General features: G+C 32.1%; 2 protein-coding genes across 2 annotated transcripts in view; both read right to left on the reverse strand.

Moving 5' to 3' along the window:
• Positions 1-23,083, reverse strand: part of LOC140432426 (uncharacterized) — a 523,599-nt gene that overhangs the window by 296,595 nt on the left and 203,921 nt on the right. The gene's annotated exons all lie outside the window — the stretch shown is intronic.
• On the reverse strand, positions 3,337-3,909 carry LOC140436066 (uncharacterized). Its single transcript, XM_072524776.1, has one exon. The coding sequence runs from the start codon at positions 3,907-3,909 to the stop codon at positions 3,337-3,339; it is 573 nt and encodes a 190-aa protein (XP_072380877.1).

A 23,083-nucleotide genomic window follows, 5' to 3' on the forward strand; every position in this document is an offset into this window, starting at 1 on the left:
ATGTATAAACTTTTTTAAAAAAATTTAACACAATACAACAATAATTAAAATCTATATTGTATACCTCAGCTGTAATTGATATTTTGTATATGTCTATGAATGTCTTTTTTTTATTTAGAAAAAACATATATAATCCACATCAACCACGCAGGGTTATTAGTGGAGTAACGTACACAAGAGTTCATTTTATTTACGTTAAATACGTATTACGTATATAAACGTAAATCTTTTAAATAATTTATTACATGGACAGTGTTTATGGTTAAAGTGGTTTTGATGTCATCTGAGATTCTATATTTTCTTCTTGTTTCTTCGTAATACTGGCAGTCAATCAGAATATGTTTCACCGTCAATGGGAGAGAACAGTTTCTGCAGGTTGGAGAAGGTTCTTTGTTGATTAAGAATCTATGGGTCAGTGCAGTGTGTCCAATTCTTAGTCGGTTAATTATTACTTGATCCCTTCTATTGGATGGATTATTCAAGATGGTCTTCACAAGGGGATAAATCTCATATAGTTTGGTTCCTGAATCTTTCCAGTAGTCTTGCCATATGTTCATACAGTGGTCTTTAATTAGGTTTTTGAGATCGGAATATGGGTAATTTTTTTATTTGGTTGTGTAATGTGAGTTTATGCGACTTATGTTTGCTAGGTTGTCCACTTTCTCATTTCCAGCTATTCCTATATGCGACGGTACCCAGATAAATGCTACTTCGTTTCGAGTTGATTGAATTACATTTATCTCATTTTTTATAGCCCGAAATATTGGATTTGTGGGGTATATTTGTTTTACACCTAATAGAGCATTTAATGAGTCAGTGATGATGACACATTTATTCTCACTACGCGTTTTGAAGAAAATTAAGGCTTCCAAAATGGCTGTGGTCTCGCCTGTGAGGATGCAGCAGTTTGTAGGTATGGATATAGTGTGAGTAGTGTATTTACAGTAGTATGCAGCAGCATGTCCGTCATGAGCTTTAGAGGCATCACTGAAAATTTGGAGATGATTAGGATAATGAGATAATACTTCGGAGTATAAGTGTTTAATAAAAATCTGATTTCTAGTTGATTTGGGGTATTTTGTGGAGGTTAAATCAATGGTAAGTGGTTGGATTATCCATGGAGGAAAATTTACACTGACTTGTAGAGATCGATTTAGCATATCCATATTAAAGTTAGAAGATTTTGTTCGTTCTATAAGGGGAGTACTATTTTTAGTTGGTTTTGTAGAACCAATACTGGGATGGTAAATTTGGGAGAAGACTGGATGTTGTTTCTGTGCTGATATTTTCCCTATATAGTTTAGAGATAGTTGTTGGCGTCTAATATATAGAGGTGGTTCTCTCGCTAAAACTTGTAAGCTACTAATAGGACTAGTTCTGAAGGCACCCAGTGCTAATCTCAAAGCTGTAGATTGTATGCTATTTAGTTTTTTTAAAGCAGTTTTGCTTGCAGCACCGTAAGATATGCAACCGTAATCTAGTTTACTTCTAATAAGTGATTTGTAAAGGTTAATTAATGTTTTACAGTCGGCACCCCAAAATTTATTAGATAATATTTTAAGTATGTTTAACCAAATTTGGCATGCTTGTTGTAATTTATTAATATGCACATTCCAATTTAATTTTTTATCGAAAGTTAGGCCTAAAAATCTTAATTATAGTTTATTCGTCTTCCGGGTTTGGACCGTGTCATTTGTGAGTGACCCAAAAGTGGGTTTATCTCAACCCAAGAGATGAACCCACTTTTGGGTCACTCACAAATGACACAGTCCAAACCCGGAAGACGAATAAACTATAGTAAATTCATTTAACAGAAAAGTAGCGGTCAACAAATGCATGCACATAACACGCGAAACCCAATGTTTATATAATTGTACAGGGTTGTATTAAGATTCTAGCAGCCTATACCATCTGAATTTGAAATGAATTAATTTATAATTTTTAGGATTACTGTTAATAGTAATCAATGATTAATCTTTCAAAGAAGTATACTTAAATAATATTTTTGTAAACTGTCATTCACACATCATTAGTTAATTGTGGTATTAACCAAAAGGCAAAAAATAGACAGTTGTTTTTATACATTTTACGCTTTAAGACCAATATTTGGAAATAAGTAATAATATTATCATTAATGATATAGAAAGAGACCTCTTCTTGTGTAAAAGTTCGGGAAAATACTTATGCATAATTATAGGGTAGATAGACTTATACATTTAACATTACATTAGCATTAATAAATAAAATTTATTAAGTCGACGTTTCGATATCGATTTAACATTTATTTGTGTCAGCAGAAACGAATGTATATTTAGAAGAATTGTGACATCACTATTTTTGACTTTGATGCCGGTTATGTCGAAGATGGTTCGAAATATCAAAATGCCGCTTTCAGATTTTGATTTAGGAGAAAAAACTATATATGAATCCATCGATAGATCGTCCCCAAAGTATTGCATAGGCGACAACGCACAAACGAACATACTTTGCGGATGTAAAACGAAACTTTTTCTTTGAAAATGATGAAAAAAACTTTTTACTATTACATATAAGTAATATCGAATTACGAAAAATAAGTACTGGAAAAGTACATAGGTACAATGAGTAAAATGGGTTACAGTTTTTCATTTTTAAAATATTCCATTTTGTTTATGTAATTTCGAATTATTTCGTATCTTTTATTTATCATTGCTACTCATTTCCACATCAAAAGCTAGATCCACCTTCAACCGGATGGGGGCCTTCTTCAAGAGCCACAACCTCTCTCTTGGTATAAAAGTACGAATGCTGCGATGCTACGTCTTCTCTGTTCTTTTTATGGTGTTGAATCGTGGACCTTGAACGAAGATATGTGCAGAAAATTGGAAGCATTTGAGATGTGGCTATATCGGAGAATACTTAAAATCCCGTGGACTTACCGAGTCACCAATGAGAAGGTCCTCAGAAGAATGAAGAAGAACCGAGAGGTACTGACCACCATCAAATCTCGAAAGTTACAGTACTTTGGACACATTATGCGAAATGAATCCAGATATACCCTTCTACAAGCCATCCTGCTAGGAAAAATATTTGGACAACGGGTTCCAGGAAGAAGAACGTCCTGGTTAAAGAACCTCAGAACCTGGTTCAACACAACATCTATGCAGCTTTTCCGCGCTGTGGGAGATAAGGTGAAGATTGCCATGATGATCGCCAACATTCGTCACCGATAGGCACATCAAGAAGAAGAGAACTCATTTCCACACCACCATAGAGGTAGAGTGATAATGGTGCGTTTTTTTTATGTGGTTTCCCCGGTAGGCCTAATCCACAAATACTTAAACTTAGTGCAAAATATTATTCTGAGAAACTTGATGTACTATCATCGTCAGGGTTTATTATAATTGAATCTACTCTGGCTTCTACTAAATTATCTAACTCCCACATTTTTGGTTCCACCTTTTGGGTAACATGCTGTACACAATTTTTCCATTTTTGCGGAGTTATGGTGGATAGAGCTTCATCAAATAAATTTTTCATGTCGGCAAACTTAAAAGTTGTAGTTTTAGCTGCTACATAATTTTTTATATCTGCCCATATCAGTTCTATGGGATTCAACTCACAGTGATATGGTGGCAATCTTAAAACAATTTTATTTTGACTTTTCGCCATTTCGTCGATGACGTATTTATCATACTGTTTTTTATGTTGATTAACAAGTGCTAAAAGTTGCACTTTGAGAAGTGAGTCGTCAAAGGGGATGCTTTTTAGATGTAGCCATTCTTGGATATCCGCTTTTCTAGAAGAGGTGGTGGGGATCTTTTCAGATTTTCTGGAATGATACGACGCATTGTCCATTACAATCACAGAATTTGCTTCCAATTTGGGTAACGTTTTTTCAAACCAACTCTCAAAACCTTTTCCATCCATTTCCTCATGGTAATCTCCACTTTTCTTTGATTCAAAACTCCATAGAGCGTCAACAACAAATCCGTCTTCGCTGCCTATGTGACAAATAATCAGTCTTGATTATTTGTCAAGACCAAAAATGCTCGTCTTGACGAGGTGACTGACTTATCAATCCATGTTTTTGATTTAGTATGACCAGCGTTAATCCAAGTCTCATCTAAATAATATATTTTACGATTGCCATTCCTATGATCTTTTATCTGCCTTAAAAATTCTCTTCTCCAGATTACAAGGTCATCTCTGTCTGTAAGCATACTGTTCCGGCCACGTTTTTCAAATTTGAATTGAAGTTTTTTCAAAAGCTTGTAAAACGTAGTACGTTTGAAATCAGGTAGATTGGGGTCGTCGTTGACCTGTTGTAGAACTCTATCTATCGTGGGAATTTCATTTCTAAAAAATAATTGATGCACTATTCTTCTTATCGCTACCTTGTCAAAATCATCTACAGATTCGAGTTTGCCTTTACGAGTGGTACATTTTTTTGGTGCAACTAATGTGTGTGTAGTTTTATATTCTCTAATAACTTTAAACACAGAACTATCCGATACTCCAACTTTATCGGCTACTCTTTTCTCAACAGCGGACAATATTAACGCCGGATTTTCTTGTAACTCGTGCTTATACACGTTTACAATTATTTCTTTAACGTCCACGCTTAAATGGCCTTTTTTAGATCTCTTTTTGGGGGGAGTTAAAGGTATGTTTGCGAGTTCATCGGCAGAATCCGTGTCCGACATATTAATTTGTTTTAGTGACTGTATATAAAAAACCTGCAAAATATTATTTACAGGCTAATATTCTAATAAAATAATAGATAATAGATAATTGAACAGATATATTAAAAAGGTCAATACTCCCAATCACAATCTTTATTTTCAAGGTGTTACAGAAGCGACCGATTTCGAGGCTTACAATATTTGCCTCATCCTCAGACTAAGCAAAGAGTTTGTTTTGTTAAAAAACAATAATATAGATATCGGCAATAAGAAGTTTTCCGCTTACATCCAGGGTACTGTCTGTCTTCATTTTTTCCTTTATGACACTATCTATTGTAGTGAGGTGATATGTTGATCATAATATATGTTGTAAATAAAAGACTCTTGGGAATATGGTAGAGCATTAATGTGTTCTAACTGTGTAACTGTTGCTAAAGGTTGTTGTCTTTGATCCTTAAAATACTTCTTGGATGTTCTAGTTTTTTTTGTCAAAGTTTTTTTATTATTAAAAAGGTATGATTCTCTTCTGGTTTGTAATAAAATTAAAAGTGGTTAAAGACAAATACATATACAGTATAAGCTGCCACATCCGGACTGTATATAGTTTAAAAACTTGTGGAAGATGGAAAATCACATATTATGCAGTAGGATGTCCTTTTTTTGTTGTTTTTGTCACAGGTTCTTACAAGGTTAAGACCTAAAGGTCTTTATTTTGTAAGACCTTTTATTTACATACATATATAATGATCAACATATCACCTCACTACAATGATAGTGTCAAAAGGAAAAGATGAAGACAGACAGTACCCTGGATGTAAGCGGAAAACTTCTTATTGGCGATATCTATATTATTGTTTTTTAACAAAACAAACTCTTTGCTGGGCCTGAGGATGAGGCAAATATTGTAAGCCTCGAAACCGATCGCTTCTGTAAAACTTTGAAAGTAAATATTAGATTGTGAGTATTGACCTTTTTAATATATTTGTTCAATTATGGACTCACACTTGCAACCCTTTTATCATCATAATAATTATTATAATAGAGTCAGAATAATATTAAATTTACTTACTTCAGTTGAGAGAAAACAGCAAACACCTTAAAAATGTTCACAGTTCTAAGTTTATTTAAATAACACTATAATTATAAACCAACACTATAAATATACCAACACACATATATAGAGCTATTAAAAGTACAAATTATATTTATATAATTCAACAGACATAAATATGATTCGTAAGGATTACTGAATCCATATCTGTTAAAACTGCAAATTATGCGTCTTTGTTAAGAGGTGTAGATTGTCGTTACTTGTGAGTTTCTACTTGTTACTTTTGATACGCTTTTGTATATAATCAGTTACAGTATAAGTGATTTTGTAACAAGTAGATACCTCTTCAGCATCTCTAGATACTTGGAATGAATATATCACGCGTCCCTAGTTTGTATATTCTACTTTTCTGTTAGGCGAATATAGTATATAATTCTGACTCTGGCCGTGGAAGCCTACGATTTCATCTAAAAATCTTACTTCTGTTGACTGTTTTATAGGTAAATCATTTAATGTTAAATTAATTGTATGGTGAGTGTTATTTTTACTAAAAATTACGTATTGAGTTTTTTCTGCAGAAAAATTGAATCCGGTTTGTAATGCCCAATTTTGATGTCGATTTAACATAAGTTGTAATATATTTGTTGCTGAAACTAGGTTATTAGATTTGGTGTAAATAACAATATCATCCGCGTAAATGCTAGCTTTAATAGGAGCTCTGATTATATTTATGATGTTATTAAAAGCCACTAAAAATAGGGTGGGACTTAAAATGGATCCTTGAGGGATTCCATTATCTAGCATTTTTGGAGAAATAATGATTCCGTTTATTCTAACTTGTATAGAACGATTACTTAAGAAATTTTTTATAAAAGCAAGATCTATGAATGTTGTATTTTTCTTTATCACTGTTTGTATTTTGTTATGCTAATAACCCTAAGTGGTTGAAGCCAAAAAAAATTTTGAATGTCCAATCCTATTTACCTATACTTACAACTAAGATATTAAATATTTGAGAAGGTAGAATGGACAAAGTTGGTAGACAGAGCCAATGGTACAAAAGAGGAAACCAATAAATATGAATCCTGCTTTAATCGAAGGGAAACAATACTGTCATGTAGTTCAAAATACCCGTATCATTATTCAGGCAAACAGTCTTTAACACAAAATACGCAACCGGTAATTTAAACTCGTCCCTCAGATGAAAGACCCACAAATAAACTGCTACTAACACTCAAACTTAATGTAAGATTTGATCATAAGATACAAGCGGTTTACACCTAAAAAGACGTTTAGAAATGGAATATACCGACTTTTTCTGCATTTCTACCGCACCAAACTTTTTTTATTCAATTCTATATATTTTTTTAAGTTTAAATTGTAATTTTTTTAATTTTTCCAACTGGGCCGGAAATTGTTACTAACAAATAACTCATAACAAAAAAACTATTTCCGGAATCGCTTTGAGTAAAATTCTCTAGACGTATCTCATCGAAGTAAATACTTTCTCTCTTGTAAATTTTTCAAAAGATGCTTCTTTTGGAGCTATTTGCAATTTGTTCTACTTTACTTGCTTATAACTAGAAAACGATTTATTTTGGAGCAAAGTCGTAATGAAATAAAATAGCTATAATTGAATTGTCTATAAGTTACGACTGGTTAAAAATGTTTTAATTTATTACTGTTGCCGCAAAATAGCAATAACATTAATGTTTGTATTTTGAAAACGATTTCTGAAGTGAAAATTGAAACGTCAATAAACTTATTTTAAATTTTAATTGTAGCTTATTTCCATTAAAATAGTAATAATACCTTATATAGTTTATATAATAATTAAATTAACTATCAAATGATATTTATTTATATTTTCATAATTTCATATAAATACAAGGTTGAATTTTTGCAGTTATCAGTTCGACTATTGTATTAAAGTGCTTTTAGGCGAGCGGTTTACCCCTATAAGCAGAGCATCAACCGACTAAAATTCTTTTTGCATTTCTAATGCACCAAACCTTTTTTATTCGATTCTATATATTTTTTCAAGATGAAATGTATTTTTTTTTTAATTTTTACAAGTGGGCCGGCAATTGTTATTAACAAATAACTTATACAAAAAAGCAATTTCGCCGAATTGTTTCGAAATCAATTTTTTTAGGTGTACCTCATCAAAATAAACACTTTTTCTCTCTTGATAATTTTTCGAAAAATGCTTCCTTTTCGAATTATTTGCATTTTTTGTTGGAAAAATGTCTTAATTAGTGATTTTTGGGATTTTTTTTCTAAAAAACTACTAAATAAATTGCAATTCTACAAATAGCTTTATAATCTTTGAACCGTCCAGTACAAGTTAGAATATTTTGACAAGGATAAATAGTTTCTATCTCGCTAAAAACGTGGACCCAAATATTTCGAATATGCCTTTCGAGAGTATCCCGCTAAGCGTGTTATAGTAAATCGAATTTAGTTGAATTCATTGGAAATTATATTAAAAAAAAATATTCATTTACCAATAGAAAGCAATAAAAAGTTGATTATTTCTGGTGCTTTCGAACCTCGAAGTAAAGCATATGTGATAGAAAATAATCAGTATTATGATTCAAATTTAGAATGTAATCACTTAGAAGCAGATACTAGGGTTATTTTTCACGCTTTTACACAATATTATTTCATCTCTTGATCCATTAACCCATGGTTGGACATTGGAAAATAATTGTTTCGATTTTAATTATTTTGAAGGCGAAACTAGTTTAGATATGTTACAAAAATATTTCTGCTCATGTACCGGAAAATGTTCTACGAAAAATTGTAATTATTGTATTTCCTATAATTTAGAATGCTGCGCAGTATGTGCATGTACACCAGAGAATTGTAAAAATGTTAAAGACGACTCTATTGAAGACAATGAAATCAGCTTATTAGATGGAAATCCTGTTGCTGTTGACGAAAATTTTCAAATTATTGACAATGAAAACGATGTATAATTAATATTATATTTTAATTTGATTATATTTTTCAATGAAAATTAATTATATATTGCTTAATGTAATTCACTGTAATAAAACATTCAATAATATATATTAAAAGAAAAATTACATTCTTATAGCATTGTAAAAAATTAATTTTAATTGTTTTAATTATAATATATCTATATAAAAATAATTGGAAATATCTTTTTTTTTAATAAATTGTACGTAATATTTGTATTGAATTAATTTTTTAAAATTAAACAAATATTTCTACGCGCCGCACGCCTGTATCGCCGCAACCGCTGTACACACTTAGCGGTAGACTGCTCGAAAGGCATATTCGAAATATTTGGGTCCACGTTTTTAGCAAGATAGAAAAAAATTATCCTTGTCAAAATATTCTAACTTGTACTCGACGGTTTAAAGATTATAAAGCTATTTGTAGAATTGCAATTCATTTAGTAGTTTTTTAGAAAAAAAATCCCAAAAGTCACTAATTAAGGCATTTTTTCAACAAAAAAATGCAAATAACTCGAAAAAGAAGCATTTTTCGAAAAATTATCAAGAAAAAAAAAGTGTTTATTTTGATGAGATACACCTAAGAAAATTGATTCTGAAGTAATTCAGTAAAATTGCTTTTTTGTATAAGTTATTTGTTAATAACAATTGCCGGCCCACTTGTAAAAATTTAAAAAAAATACATTTCATCTTGGAAAAATATATAGAATCGAATAAAAAAGGTTTGGTGCATTAGAAATGCAAAAAGAATTTTAGTCGGTATATTCTATTTCTAAGCGTCTTTTGAGGGGTAAACCGCTCGCCTATTTAAAAAGAGTTATTATAAAAACGTTTTCATATTTTATACAGTCACAGCAGAAGAGTTCATTGGTATAACTAACGAGGGAGTGGCCGTTAAGTATACAAAATGTCAAAAATGACTATAATTTGTAATTTTGATTTTTAAAATGTTTCATAATTGTACAGGAAACGTAAAAAGATCTCACTAACGAATGCGATAAATCATGAAAAAAGATTGAAAAAGGTGCACCTACAAAAAACTGCTGATAAATAGAAATTTGATTAAAAATAATATGCAATTGTAAAGAGGATAGTAACAACAGCTATTTTGTTGATTAATATAAAGGTTCACGCTAGTCTACAGGAGAGCCTACTTTTTTTTGGTATTTTTCATGCGCAATACCGATAGTTTTTATTATAATATAGGTTATGAATATCTTAAAAATATAAAAATGTTGATCACGAGCGAGCTCTAAAACAAAAAGGGAATGGTTCAAAGATAATCATCCTATTGTTTATAACTTCGTCGCAAATCCCGATCATCTTTGACCGGTTATACCATAAGAACCACTAATCGTAATTCAACTTTTTTTCTTTTAAAAGTAACGTCGTGTCTAGTCTGCTCAAAAGCCTTTATTTAAATTTTTTTTTTAATTTAATAAGCCAAAACAGTTTATAAGCCAAAACATTATTTATTCATTTAAAATATTCCTAAGGCCGTACAAATTATTCGATTTTAATTTTATAAAATATAGATACGTGAATCCACGTATCCACGCTGGATAGGTGTATTCCTTTTTTATACGTAGAAAAATTGGCCAACTTATATAGGGTGTAATTTTTGTTGCGCAAAATTTTAAAAAATTTCCATAAAAAAATTTGATTGAAAAACTATTATGAGAAATCTATTAAATCGATTGTAATAATATATAGTCGACTGTTTAGGTATATTATAAAGTATTTTTAAACGAATTTTGAAGGTCTTAGGTGTAATCTAAGTAGTTGAAAAACATTGAATAAAATAAGACTTGTGTTCCCTTTTTTGTATTAATTGCTACTTAGATGTTAATAAATAAAAATATTTTTAACAGGTCGTATCTTATAGAAAATTCAAATATACCTATTTTTTACGATTTTGCTCCAAAATGAATAGTTTTTTAAAGATATAAGCAAGGAAAGTGGAAAGGAACAATGTTTTTAGTCATTTTTAAATATTTTAATTTTTTTATATCTTTTCGACTATTCTGGACTTATTTGAGAGGGAGAATAAGCCAATTATCATTACTAAGCTTATCACACAACTTTTTCTGCAAAAATAAGAATGCAACCTCTTACAACCGCCTCAAAACAGATCCGCCCTGGTCTAGAACTATTTTTTTTTCATTGTATGTATATTAATAAAACCATACAATACAAGAAGACCCGGTGATAATATCCAGCAATATCTTCTCAAAACCTCTAAACCATTTGTTTGCGCAAGTTTAAGGATCTATTGAGAGATTTGGGCTGTCTAACGTAAAAAAATTGTTTTTGGCGTGTAGGAAAAATTGATAGGTAGAGAGAAATAACAAAAAGCGTGACATTTGTACTGAATAAAGAGGTATAATATGTTCCAAATATTGTAGTATTTTCCTGGTTTTAATGGTCAGTTAAACTATCTTTTTTTACTTTCTATCTTTCTCGTCTCTTTCATACATCAGTATTAAAAACAGTATACTTTGCCCATTTTTACTCAATAGCCAAATATGGCATTGAAGTCTGGGGTTGTACCTCTGAATTAGAGCAGATATTCGTACTTCAGAAAAGAGCTATTAGGATATTGTATAAATTGAAATTTAGAGATTCTTGTAGAGGCATCTTTAGACAAAACAATATCCTTATAATTCCTGGTCTGTATATATTTTCGTGTATAATGTATTTACATAGCAAAATTTATGAATTTAATAAATTTCAATTTAACCATGTTTATTCAACAAGATTCAGAGACAATCACTTTATGCTTCCACAACATCGTTCTGTTTTGTTGGAAAGTAGCACACATTATGCAGCCATAAGTTTCTTTAACAAATTACCAATAGATATACGAATGAATTTACATCAGCCAAACTTTCGGAGGTGTGTACATCAATACATTTCTGAGCTAGAGCCATATTCTAAAAATAACTTTTAAGTATGTTTTATCGTGTTTATTAATTTATATACTTTTAAGATGTATTTCTGTAACTTTGACTTGTCTCATACATGTACTTTGTATAATGTCGCATGTGATCAATAAATTTGACTTGACTTTGACTTGACTTGACTTAACTTTGTGCATGCAATACTTATTTACCGTGAGTAAAATTTAAACCATTAAAATAATTAGACTATTGGCAAATGTTTGGCAACATTTAAAAAAATTACATGTTATTCTTTGATTTTAAGATCTATATGTATGTGCTGAGGGATAATGCAGCATATAGACCACGAAAATGGTCGACTGAGCACTAAGTAAATTGTGAGTTAAGTTATTTTTATTTATTTTATAGCCTTGTTATTTATTTAAAGATCACGAGAAAGATTTTCATAAAGTTAGATCTACTAAATTACAGGGATATTCAAAATATCCTATGTATGAGTTAAAGGAAACCAGAGACAGATCTTTGAAGATGGACACGACACGACATCAAGATCACCACTACACTCCCGCCGGGGGGTCAGTACTAAAAAGAAAGATATTCTTCTTTGCATATACTAACGCATGAAAATAGTTTATTTTATATTCAACAAATATTTATTAAAAATTGAGAGCCTGTCAACGTCCAAAAAATTTGAAAATAGAGACTCGCTTTTAAGAAGGAAAAAAAATTTGGATACACACACATGGAGGACACAGTTTTTAACTTGAGAAATAACATCTAACAATATGGTATACACTAGGACAAAAAAAGTGACACTATTGTTCTCGAGGAATTACTAGCTGGCTAAATTTCACTGTTCGCTCTAAACTTATAATGAACTGTGTTTTAACATTAATTGAACCAGAAACACCAAAAGGTTTCAGATAAATTGTATCCATCATTAATTCGAAAGCTTTTGCCGTTTTGTAATGGACCCCAAATAAAATATCTGCCATTTTCGGCGAAAGTGTCACGTTTTAGCTGATACATGCTAGCCCATTTTTATCTGAATTCCTGTTTTATTTTCAATTAGGCACGTTTAGGTATTTAACTGTGTTTTAATTCGGAAATTTGACGAGAAATTTTCATAATTGTAGGACATGAATGTATGGAGGTATGCATGCAGGTAATTGCTTAATAAATTTTCATCTTCAGTATGCATGTTGTAGCTGTTACAACAAATGTATCAGTGTTGAAATAATGTAAACTGATAGTATTGGACAACACACATTTTAATGCCTCTGTACACTGTCTTGTAAGAACAATTTTACTTTTATAATATAAAACATTCTATTTAAAAATAATAGTGATCTAGATTGATGGTGAAAAAATTAAATCACTAAAGCTTAAATCTGTCAAAAGTTTTACAGCTCAACTTCAAAAAGAATTTAAAAGCGATTAACTGTTTATTTCAGTTTTTTAGTTTATTTGTACTGTAAACCATAAAACAAAATTAAAATTAATACATTGTCTAAAGTTTCAAGAAGACAAATAAAATAAGTAATGAAATAAAACATCAAAAAACAGACAGGAACATAAGGAGTCATTGAAGCAATTATCAACTAGACAATCAAAGTCATTATTTGTCTATTTATTATTATTTTATTTTATTTTACGATTTCTTTTACAATTATTAAAAATTTTTCTCTCCCCTCCTCGCATAAATAAACTCTTCCAACTAATTAGTGTCTTTTACTAAACTAAAGTGTTATAAAAATTATTTTTTTTATTTCATATCTGTAAAAAGGAACGCTAAAATAGTTAGTAGGAAAAACACTCAATATTTCCAAAACAGTTAAAGATACATATAGGATATTATACATGAGATATACTTAGAATATTCTAAGAAATCTAAAAATTAAATAATATATAGGGTTTTGTGGGGTTCAAAGGAGTAGTGATGCGCGATATAAGGTGTTGCTTCCTGATAACACCTCTAGCCACTCCTATTCAATTCCTATCCTCACCTCCGAGAAGGGTAACTTAATCACACGGGTGGACCCTGGCAAACCTGAGCAACCCTACCGGAGATTGGGTAACCAACCTCAGTGGAAAGTAGGGTCAGGGCTGACGAGGAAGGAAGAAAAGGGGGTTAGGCATAGGGCTAACAACCCTCTCCTAGAAAACACACATGTTACGAATTTTCAACGAAAGAAAACCGGACTGATCAAACAACGACAACTGCGGGAGAAAAAGGTACATGATTTAAGAATTGCGACATGGAACATCCGATCCCTATACAGATCGGGAGCCCTCCAAAATCTGCTCGGTGAAATGAATAGATATGACATAAATATAATACCTCTGCAGTGAATAAGATGGACCGGGAGTGGCACCATTGACAAAAGACACCACATTATATTGTATAGTTGTGATGCTAAAGACCACGCACTAGGTACTGGCTTCATTATAAATAAAAAGGTTAAACACCTCGTAAGAGACTTTCGCGCTATGAACTCTAGAATGTGCATCCTGAGACTAAGGGGAACATTTTTTAATTATAGCATCTTAAATGTGCATGCCCCTACAGAGAAAAAGGAACATGATGCCAAAGAAAAATTCTATTAAGAACTAGAAGTTGCATACCATTCATGCCCAAAGAATGACATCAAAATTATTTATGGTGATCTCAACGCAAAAATAGGAAAAGAGCAACAATACCTACCAACTATAGGTAAGCACAGTCTTCATGAGGTATCCAATGACAATGGCATCAGACTAATAAATCTAGCAACTTCCCTTAACATGGTCATTGCCAGCACATGCTTCCAGCGAAAAAATATTCATAAGGGAACGTGGAGATCTCCCGATGGGGTTACAGTAAACATGATCGATTATGTTATTATTGACTCTAGACATCACTCAGATGTAACAAACGTATGCAGCAGACGAGAAGCAAATGCAGACTCAAATCACTACCTAGTGGAAATAAAAGCCAGAATCTCAAACATTGAAAAAGAAAAGGTATCCAAAATTGAAAAATATGAAATAAAAAACTTAGCAGACAACAGCAAAAAGGCAAAATACAAAGAATATATAAAAGAAAGGCTAGAAAACAGACAAAAGCACGAGGATATAAACAGAGAATGGGAAGCGAGTAAAAACATCATACAAGACGCGGCCAAAGAGACCCTGGGTCTACAAAAAAAGCTCAAATTAACTGAAGGACAGTGGTTCGATGAAGAGTGTCGTAACATAACAGAGAGGAAAAATAATGCATATCAACGACTACAACAACGACATAGAATACGAAAGGCAGAGGAGGAATTTAGAATGCTAAGGAGAAAATGAAAGAAAATATATCGCAGAAAGAAAAGAGAATACATAGAAAAAGAACTCCAAGAAATGGAAGAACTAAATAAACCATCAGAAAAAAAAATTCTACCAAAACCTTAACAAAAGTAGAAAACAATTTAAACCAAGAACAATGATGTGCAGAGACAAAGGAGATATAGTAACTCAACAGAGTGAAATACTACAAAGATGGACAGAATTCTTTAAAGAAAAGTTTGAAAAAAACGAAGATCCACTATATGATGGAATTATACTGGATCAAACGGATACCAGAGAAACAACCCCCACTTCAGTAGCTGAAATGCAAGAAGCAGTTACCAGACTGAAAAACAACAAGTCACCTAGATTATACGACAACATTAGCGCAGAATGAATAAAGGAAGACGGAGACTCTCTATTGAATACGATACACGAACTAATGGTGAACATATGGAATATTAAACAACTGCCACAAGAATGGTATGGAGGTATGGTATGGAGGCCTGGACGCTGACAGAGACGCTAACGAGAAAACTAGAAGCATTCGAAATGTGGGTGTACCGACGCATTCTTCGTTTATCCTTGACCGAACATTTCACCAACATAGAGGTACTCTAGAGAATCGGAAAGGAGAAAGAAATCGTGAGCAAAATCAAACAAATAAAGCTTGAATATCTAGGCCACATATTAAGACACGATAAGTATCGTCTACTGCAATTGATTGTCCAGGGGAAAATAGACAGTAAGCGGGGCCAGGCAGGAGAAGACACTCGTGGCTCCAAAATCTGCGGATGTGGTTCGGGCTCACATCGGTCGAACTATTCAGAAACGCCGCAAAACAAGATCAGAATTGCCATGTTGATAGCCAACGTTCGCAACGGACAGGGCACTTGAAGAAGGAGAAGCCACAAGACTGGAATACCGGATTAATTATCTCACTACATAAAAAAGGAGATCAGCTTCAATGTAAAAACTATCAGGCAATAACGCTACTAACTGTGGCGAATAAAATACTGTCAAATATTGTGTATGACCGATTGAGACCATATGCGGAACAAATAGTTGTGGGATATCAATGTGGTTTATTCTGAAAAGAGTTTAATATTCCAACTCAACTCATTGATATAGTAAAAGAAACACTTAAAGTAGAAAGCAAAATTCGAATTCAAAACGCACTAACAAATACAATCCACGTGAGAACAGACCTACGTTAGGGAGATGCCCTATCCTGTATTCTATTCAACATCACATTAGAAAAAATAATTGGAGAGTCAAAAGTCAATACCAGAGGAATAATAATAACAGAAGGTGTACAAATATTGGCATTTGCAGATGATGTTGAATTCATAGCTAAAAGCGAAAGAGAGATGAAGCATTTAATAAGATAGAAAGAGCGGCACAAAACAGTGGCCTAAACATTATCGAAATAAAAACCAAATACATGAAGGCCAGCAAATCGACAGGCCAAAGATACCTACAAAATCTGACAATAGGAGACTATAGCATCGAAAGCGTGAAAAATTTTACATCTAGGTTTACTAGTTATCGCAGATAACAATGTCAGTGAAGAAGTTAAGAGAAGAATACATATCGCTAATAAAACATATAATGGACTTATTAAACATCTAGGATCTAATAACATCACAAGAAAAAACAAATGCAAAATATACAAGACTCTGATAAAACCGGTCCTTGTATATGGATCAGAGACATTGACACTGTCGAAAAGCGATGAGAACCTATTAGGTACGTTTGAACGAAAAATTCTTATGACACATATATAAGGGAGTGAAAGAAAATGACATATGGTGCAGAAGATAATTTTGAACTATACACAGCATACAATGAACCCGAGGTCATAACATCCATAAACACCGGACGTCTGCCCTAGATGAGCCATGTTGAACGGATGTTGGAGACTGAAACACCAAAACATATAATGAGGCAAACACCAGTAGGGAGAAGGTCAAAGGGAAGACCCAAACTTAAATACAAAACACTTAAGATTACCAACTCGAAAAACAAAGCAATGAACAGAACATAATGGCGGAAAATCCTAGAACAAGCCAGAACCCAGAAAGGGTTGTCGAGCTACTGATAATGATAATGATGATAGGGTGTTGTATTTGAAATAAGAAAGTTGGTATTTGTCACAGTTATATGATACACCCTGTATGAAAAATTTTTATTGCAAAATATGCGCAACTAAAAATACCAATCGACGTATTCAAACATTTTTCTGAACATGGCCCATTTATTAATTATCGAATTTATTTCATTTGGCTGTTCTACTTTGTATAGTGTTTGTTTAATTTAGTGGCATTACTATTATTATTGCTATGTTAAGTCTGGGTTTGTTTTGGATTAATATCGGAATTAGATTATTTTCTGATAATACAACTTCTTCTTTTAATTAGATAATTGTAATGGATTTATTTTGTATTTAATATGAATTGTTTAATCTGGTGGATAATTATTTTTTTGTAAGATATCTTTAACTTTTTTCAGATTTTAAGAATGGTATTTTAGGCTAGATAGCTTAATTACTCTGTCATTAAATATTCCTGAATACGACACTTCTTTTATGCGTTATTGGTATTAAATCTAATCACAGGAGATATGACTGCTAGAATGGAATTACTTCAAGAAGAAGGAAAAATCGGACAATGTTATAGGACCGTAAGGTGAGGACAAAATTAACAATAATGGAAAACTATTACCATAATTTTGTTTGAAAAATAACATGATACTCATGAATTCACAGTAACAACACAAAAAGATACATACGATCACAAGACAAGTCATATCAAGAAGCAACCAATGGATTATAGACTATACTATAGTGCAAAAAACAGAGAGGAGCTGGATAAGAGACGTAATGATGAGAAGAAGCTCGGAAATTGGCAGTCACTACCAGAAAAGAAACAACAAAAAAAGGAGAAGTAAAAGAAGTAAATTGACAAAATAGGAAAAATGACAGAAATAGTAGAAAATGCTATGATAAATACAGCAAAACTAGTATGTAGGACCACTAGAAATAATAGAAAAGCGAAACGGACCTCATGGTGGAATATGGAGGTAAAAATCGAACAAAGAAAAAAAAAGAAATTGTAAAAAGAATACCTACAAGACAAAACGCAACAAAAATATAAAAGATACAAAATACAGAGAATGAAAGCTAAAGAAATAGTCAAAATGGGAAAAAGAAAAGCTGGGACACAAGTTTGACGAAAAAACGGAAGAAAACATTAAAGAAAATATAAAACTATTTATATAACACCGAAAAACTTACGAAGCAATAAAGAAATAAACCCTAAACAAATTGTGACCAAAAACGAAACAATATTATTCGATGACAAGGATATAACAGAAAGATGGGAAGAACATTTCGAAACACTGTTAAACGGAGAGCAAAAAAAATGAAAAATAAAACAACTTAATTGGCAGACAAGAAAAAAACACGAAGGAAACAGAATTATACAGGAAGAAGAACTAGAAGAATCAATAGGAAAGATAAAGACTAGGAAAGCTCCTTAGAGCGATGAAGTTAGTCCAAAGAGGTTGTAAATCTAATATAGATGAAAAAAATACTGCTCAGTAAATGGCCAAATGCAGTAATTGTACTAGTGTACAAAACGGGAAACACAAGAGGCTGTCAGAGCTAGAGGCATATCCCTACTATGTGTAGCAGAAAAACTATATGAAATAATAATAGAAATAAAAATCAGGATAAAAATAGATCATAAAGTAAAGGAAGTACAAAGCGGATTCAAAAAAGGACATAACACACAAGAACATATATTCAATATGCAACAGATCACATAGAAAGCCTTAAAGCAAACTAAATAAGTATACGTAAGTTTTATAGATATAGAAAAAGCATTTGATTCAATCGAAAAAGTATAAGGAAGAGCCTTAAAAAGGTTCAGCCTTAAAACAAGTCAGCAAAGACCTCATAGAAGCAACTAAAAGTATATATATGAAATCAATAAATAGAACGCAAAGAGTCAGACAAGATGATAGTTTAAGCCCAGTACTTTTTATAAATGTGATAAAAAATGAAATATTTGAGGTAGTAAAAGAATGTAAGAAAAACTTTAAAAAATACTGTATATGATGAAATAGAATGCAAATGATAAATGCAGAGATACGCATACTTTCAGATGACATAGTATTATTTGCCGAAACGGTAGAAAAATGTGCAATTTAGAAAAATGGAACTTAAAAGCAAAAAATACAACCTAAATGTAAATAAAGGGAAGACACAGATAATAAAAATAACAGGAAAAGATAACACGATAATAAAATCGAAATGGTGGTAGATCAACAAAAAATAAAGCAAACAAACAAGTATAAATACCTGGGAATAGTAATAAATAACAGAGGAAGCATCGAGGACGAGCCCAATAATAAAGAGAGTACAGGAAAACTATTCTAGGTCTTAAATAGAGGATTTCTCAATAATAAATAAATATTAAAGAAAACGATTAGGCCATATTCTGACATATGGAGCAGAAAGCTAGATCTTAAACAGAAGACACCAGAGTAGAATACAAGCAGCAGAGATGAAATACCTCAAAAGAATGATAGCGGAGATATTACAAAATAAAGGCAAATCTTGGCAAGAAGCAACACAATTATTATTTTATGGTATTAAAATTTAGATATTTTCTGGAGCAAACATTATTTTTTTTTTTGTATTTTAGCCCAAGTTTAGAAACTTAAGCGATGTAATTACGCATAAATATTAGTATTCATTCATTCAGGAATATACAGAGAGGACACTTTTCACGCTCAGAGCTTCATATGAGCGACTTCATTATAACACATAGGACATAAACCTACGCTATGCTATTTAATTTTGCACTGGCACATGCGGTAAGGAAAGCTCAACCACAACTGACAAACGGATTTTCCGCCCAAGGATCAAAAATACTATTGGCGTTTGCGGATGACGTGGACACAATTGCACAATCCACCAGAGATGCAAAAGAAGTTTTCACTCTACTCGAAAACGGAGCCAAGGAAGTTGGTCTGAAGGTCAACGAGGACAAGACCAAGTACATGGTAGTTACGAAGAACCCAAGACCAAGGGTTAGACAAAACGTAACAATCAATGAATACAACTTTGAAGTCGTCAAAGAATTTAAGTACCTGGGAGCGATCATAACATCTGAAAATAAATATGGTGGCAGCCAGGATCATTGCAGGAAACAGGGCATATTACTCATTAATGACCGTACTTAAATCAAAAATACTCGCAATAACAGCAAAAATAAGAGTGTAAAAGACAATAATTTGTCCCACAATAACGTATGGAAGTGAGACATGGACTCTGAACCAGCGGGAAACGACAAAATTACTGGTACTGGAAAGAAAGATACTGCGGACTATCTATGGGCCTTGCAGAGAAGAGACAACAGGTGAATGGAGAAGAAGACAAAATGATGAACTCCAGACAGACCGAATAAGATGGGCGGGCCACGTACTAAGATCGAGTGACGAAAGACACATTCTGGAAAAGGCCCGACGGCAGAAGGTCAGTTGGTCGCCCAGGAAAAAGATTGAAGAACGCAGTAGCTAGTGATCTACGCAAAATGGGAATACAGCAGTGGGAAATAGTTGCTCAGGACCGACAAAAATGGAGGGAAATAGTAAACGCGGCCAAGACTCGCATAGAGTTGTAGAGCCAAATGATGATGATGATGATGACATAAACCACAGTTAGATAGGTGGGCAACAAATAGGTACAAATACAAAGGAAATATTTATTTAAACGATAAATTTTTTCATTTACACCTTTTTTTTCATTTTTTGCAGAAATATCATAATCAATTAAAAAATGTTTGTATTATCTTCACTTAATAGTATATTTAAGTTTAATAGCGTCTTTAAACCTGCTTTCAGCAATTTTTGAAGCAGCCCGTACTTTTATTGACATCTAAGGGACAGTTAAAGAATATGTAATTTAGATCTGCTATACTTGTTCCACACTCATATCTGTCTCTTGGGAAAACTCGATCTTTATGTAGATGGTTCGGAAAACATCCCTAATCTACTTTTAATCTTAGAATGGTTGACACTGTATGTCTACTTAGTGCACCTACTTTGTAAAATTGGTCGTAGCCACTATTGGTTGTAGTTTAAACAAATTAGTGCCTGTAGTTTCACCGAACTCAATCCAACGTATATTCCATTTAAATTTAATATGTTGTTTTACATATATAAAGATATCTCTCTCTCCAATGACGCTACAGCCCAAATCGGGCCTTGGCCTCCTCAAAACTATGCCTCTAACCTTGTCGGTCCCGCGCCGATCTTCTCCAAGTTCTCACGTCTAGCAAATTTTGCGCGTCCGCTGCCACTTCATATAAAGATGTCAAATGTGTTTAATTCTTTAATAAGTATATGTGAGTGCATTAGTGAATTTTTGGCTATTGAATCCGCAGTACTATTGCCCAATATGTCTGAATGTCTCTTATCCCATACGAATTTTACATCATATGATAAAGCTGATAATTTTAGTAACTGTTACAAAATTTTTAATATGAAAATTTTGATGTAAATTGTGACTTATAAGTGTTGTAATGCATTTAATACTGATAAAGAATCAGTGCCCACAACAATTTTGTTCCACTGGTTTTCACAACAGCATTCAAGGGCTTTATATATAGCACATGCTTCAGCGGAAAAGATGCTGGATTGATCATTTAAAGTAAATGTTTTTGTAGTTAAAGTGAAACTGGAACAAACCATGAAGTGGAGATATCCAGGAGTGGCTAGTATATCTGTTGAATACAAAGTACGCGGTGTTCGTGTGTATTAAGGTATAAAAAATGCTTATTAAAAGCTTAAAATTTTTATTTTAAAGAAGATCTTTTCGGAATTGAATCATTCCATCATCAGTTTTATAAAAAGTTGTTAAAAACATTGTATGGCCACATAAAAACATTAGAAGGACATTAGTATTAAAAAACAATCCTCATGGTATTTATAAAGGTAAATGCAATAGACTGTTGCAATAAACTTGTTGATTAATAAAAACTGAAAATGGGGGCATCTTACATGACCCCCTGTAGCTGGTGAGGTTTTATTGACTTACATTACCTCTGATCTGTGCTGGAGTCTAGGGCTAACTGTTAGGCTATCAGCTATCAGCTATGTAAGCACTAATTGTGACCCATCTGTATAGATCTCCTTGGGAGTATTATGACAAAATTCAGTTTGGCGGACCAAATATCTTTGTCAACCAGTTAGTTCTTATCAGTCGGTTATTGTTAGTATACTCCAAACTTAAATCAACAAAAGTAATTGTGTTGTTTTCTTTTTGTTAATAAGTAAATTAAAGGTTACTATGGAAATTATTTAATATTTGAAGATAATATCATTTTTGTTACTCTTCTCATTGATACAGTCTTTGATTTTTAATAAACTTTCAGCAAACAAACAAAACAAAAAATATATAAATCAAGTAAGATTACACATAATGTAACCAATTTGTATAAATTTTCTATCATTTTGTTATGTAAAAGGATAAAAACATCACTAAATTTTTAGACGAAGAGATAAAAAGTCATTTCATTAAATTTTAAATAAGATTACTTGATCCCATTGTATCCTTATCATACAGTTTGAAAGCTCCAATCACAAATAAAAAGCTTCAAAGTATTTTATACAAAGCTTAACAATAGGGATGGAGAATAGTAGCTTCATTGTTAAGCAGTGATGTAAACCAATTAAAATAAAAAACTACTAATTATTTTTGAGTGCAAGCTATAAATTTCTATTACGACTATTTTCTTCAACATAAAATTTTATATATTTACATTAAACATTTAATATTTTTAGTTGTTTTATACTTATGATTAAGTTAATATAATTTTTCGCAATAGTAGTAAAAAGTTTGTGGAATATAGGAAACTTCTCGAACTAAACTGTTTTTATCTAAAGACCGATCTGAAATTGCTAAAACAAACTTCAGCAAATTAATTAGAGCAGAAATAATATAATGTTGCCCTGCGTAGAGCATTTAATGTTCTCTGGGATACACAGGGTGTAATTGATGAGAGAATTTTTAAACAAGGTTTGTATAAAATGTATAGATGTATAAGAAAAGCGTGACATTGAAATTATTAGGTGATAGTCTAACTATGTAATATTATAAAGGTCACA

The sequence above is a fragment of the Diabrotica undecimpunctata genome, chromosome 1 (assembly GCF_040954645.1).
Source record: "Diabrotica undecimpunctata isolate CICGRU chromosome 1, icDiaUnde3, whole genome shotgun sequence".
NCBI lineage: Eukaryota > Metazoa > Arthropoda > Insecta > Coleoptera > Chrysomelidae > Diabrotica > Diabrotica undecimpunctata.

What these genes read in the sequence shown, in the direction of transcription:
- LOC140436066 (XM_072524776.1), bottom strand. Translation starts at nt 3,909, where the DNA reads ATGGATGGAAAAGGTTTTGAGAGTTGGTTTGAAAAAACGTTACCCAAA.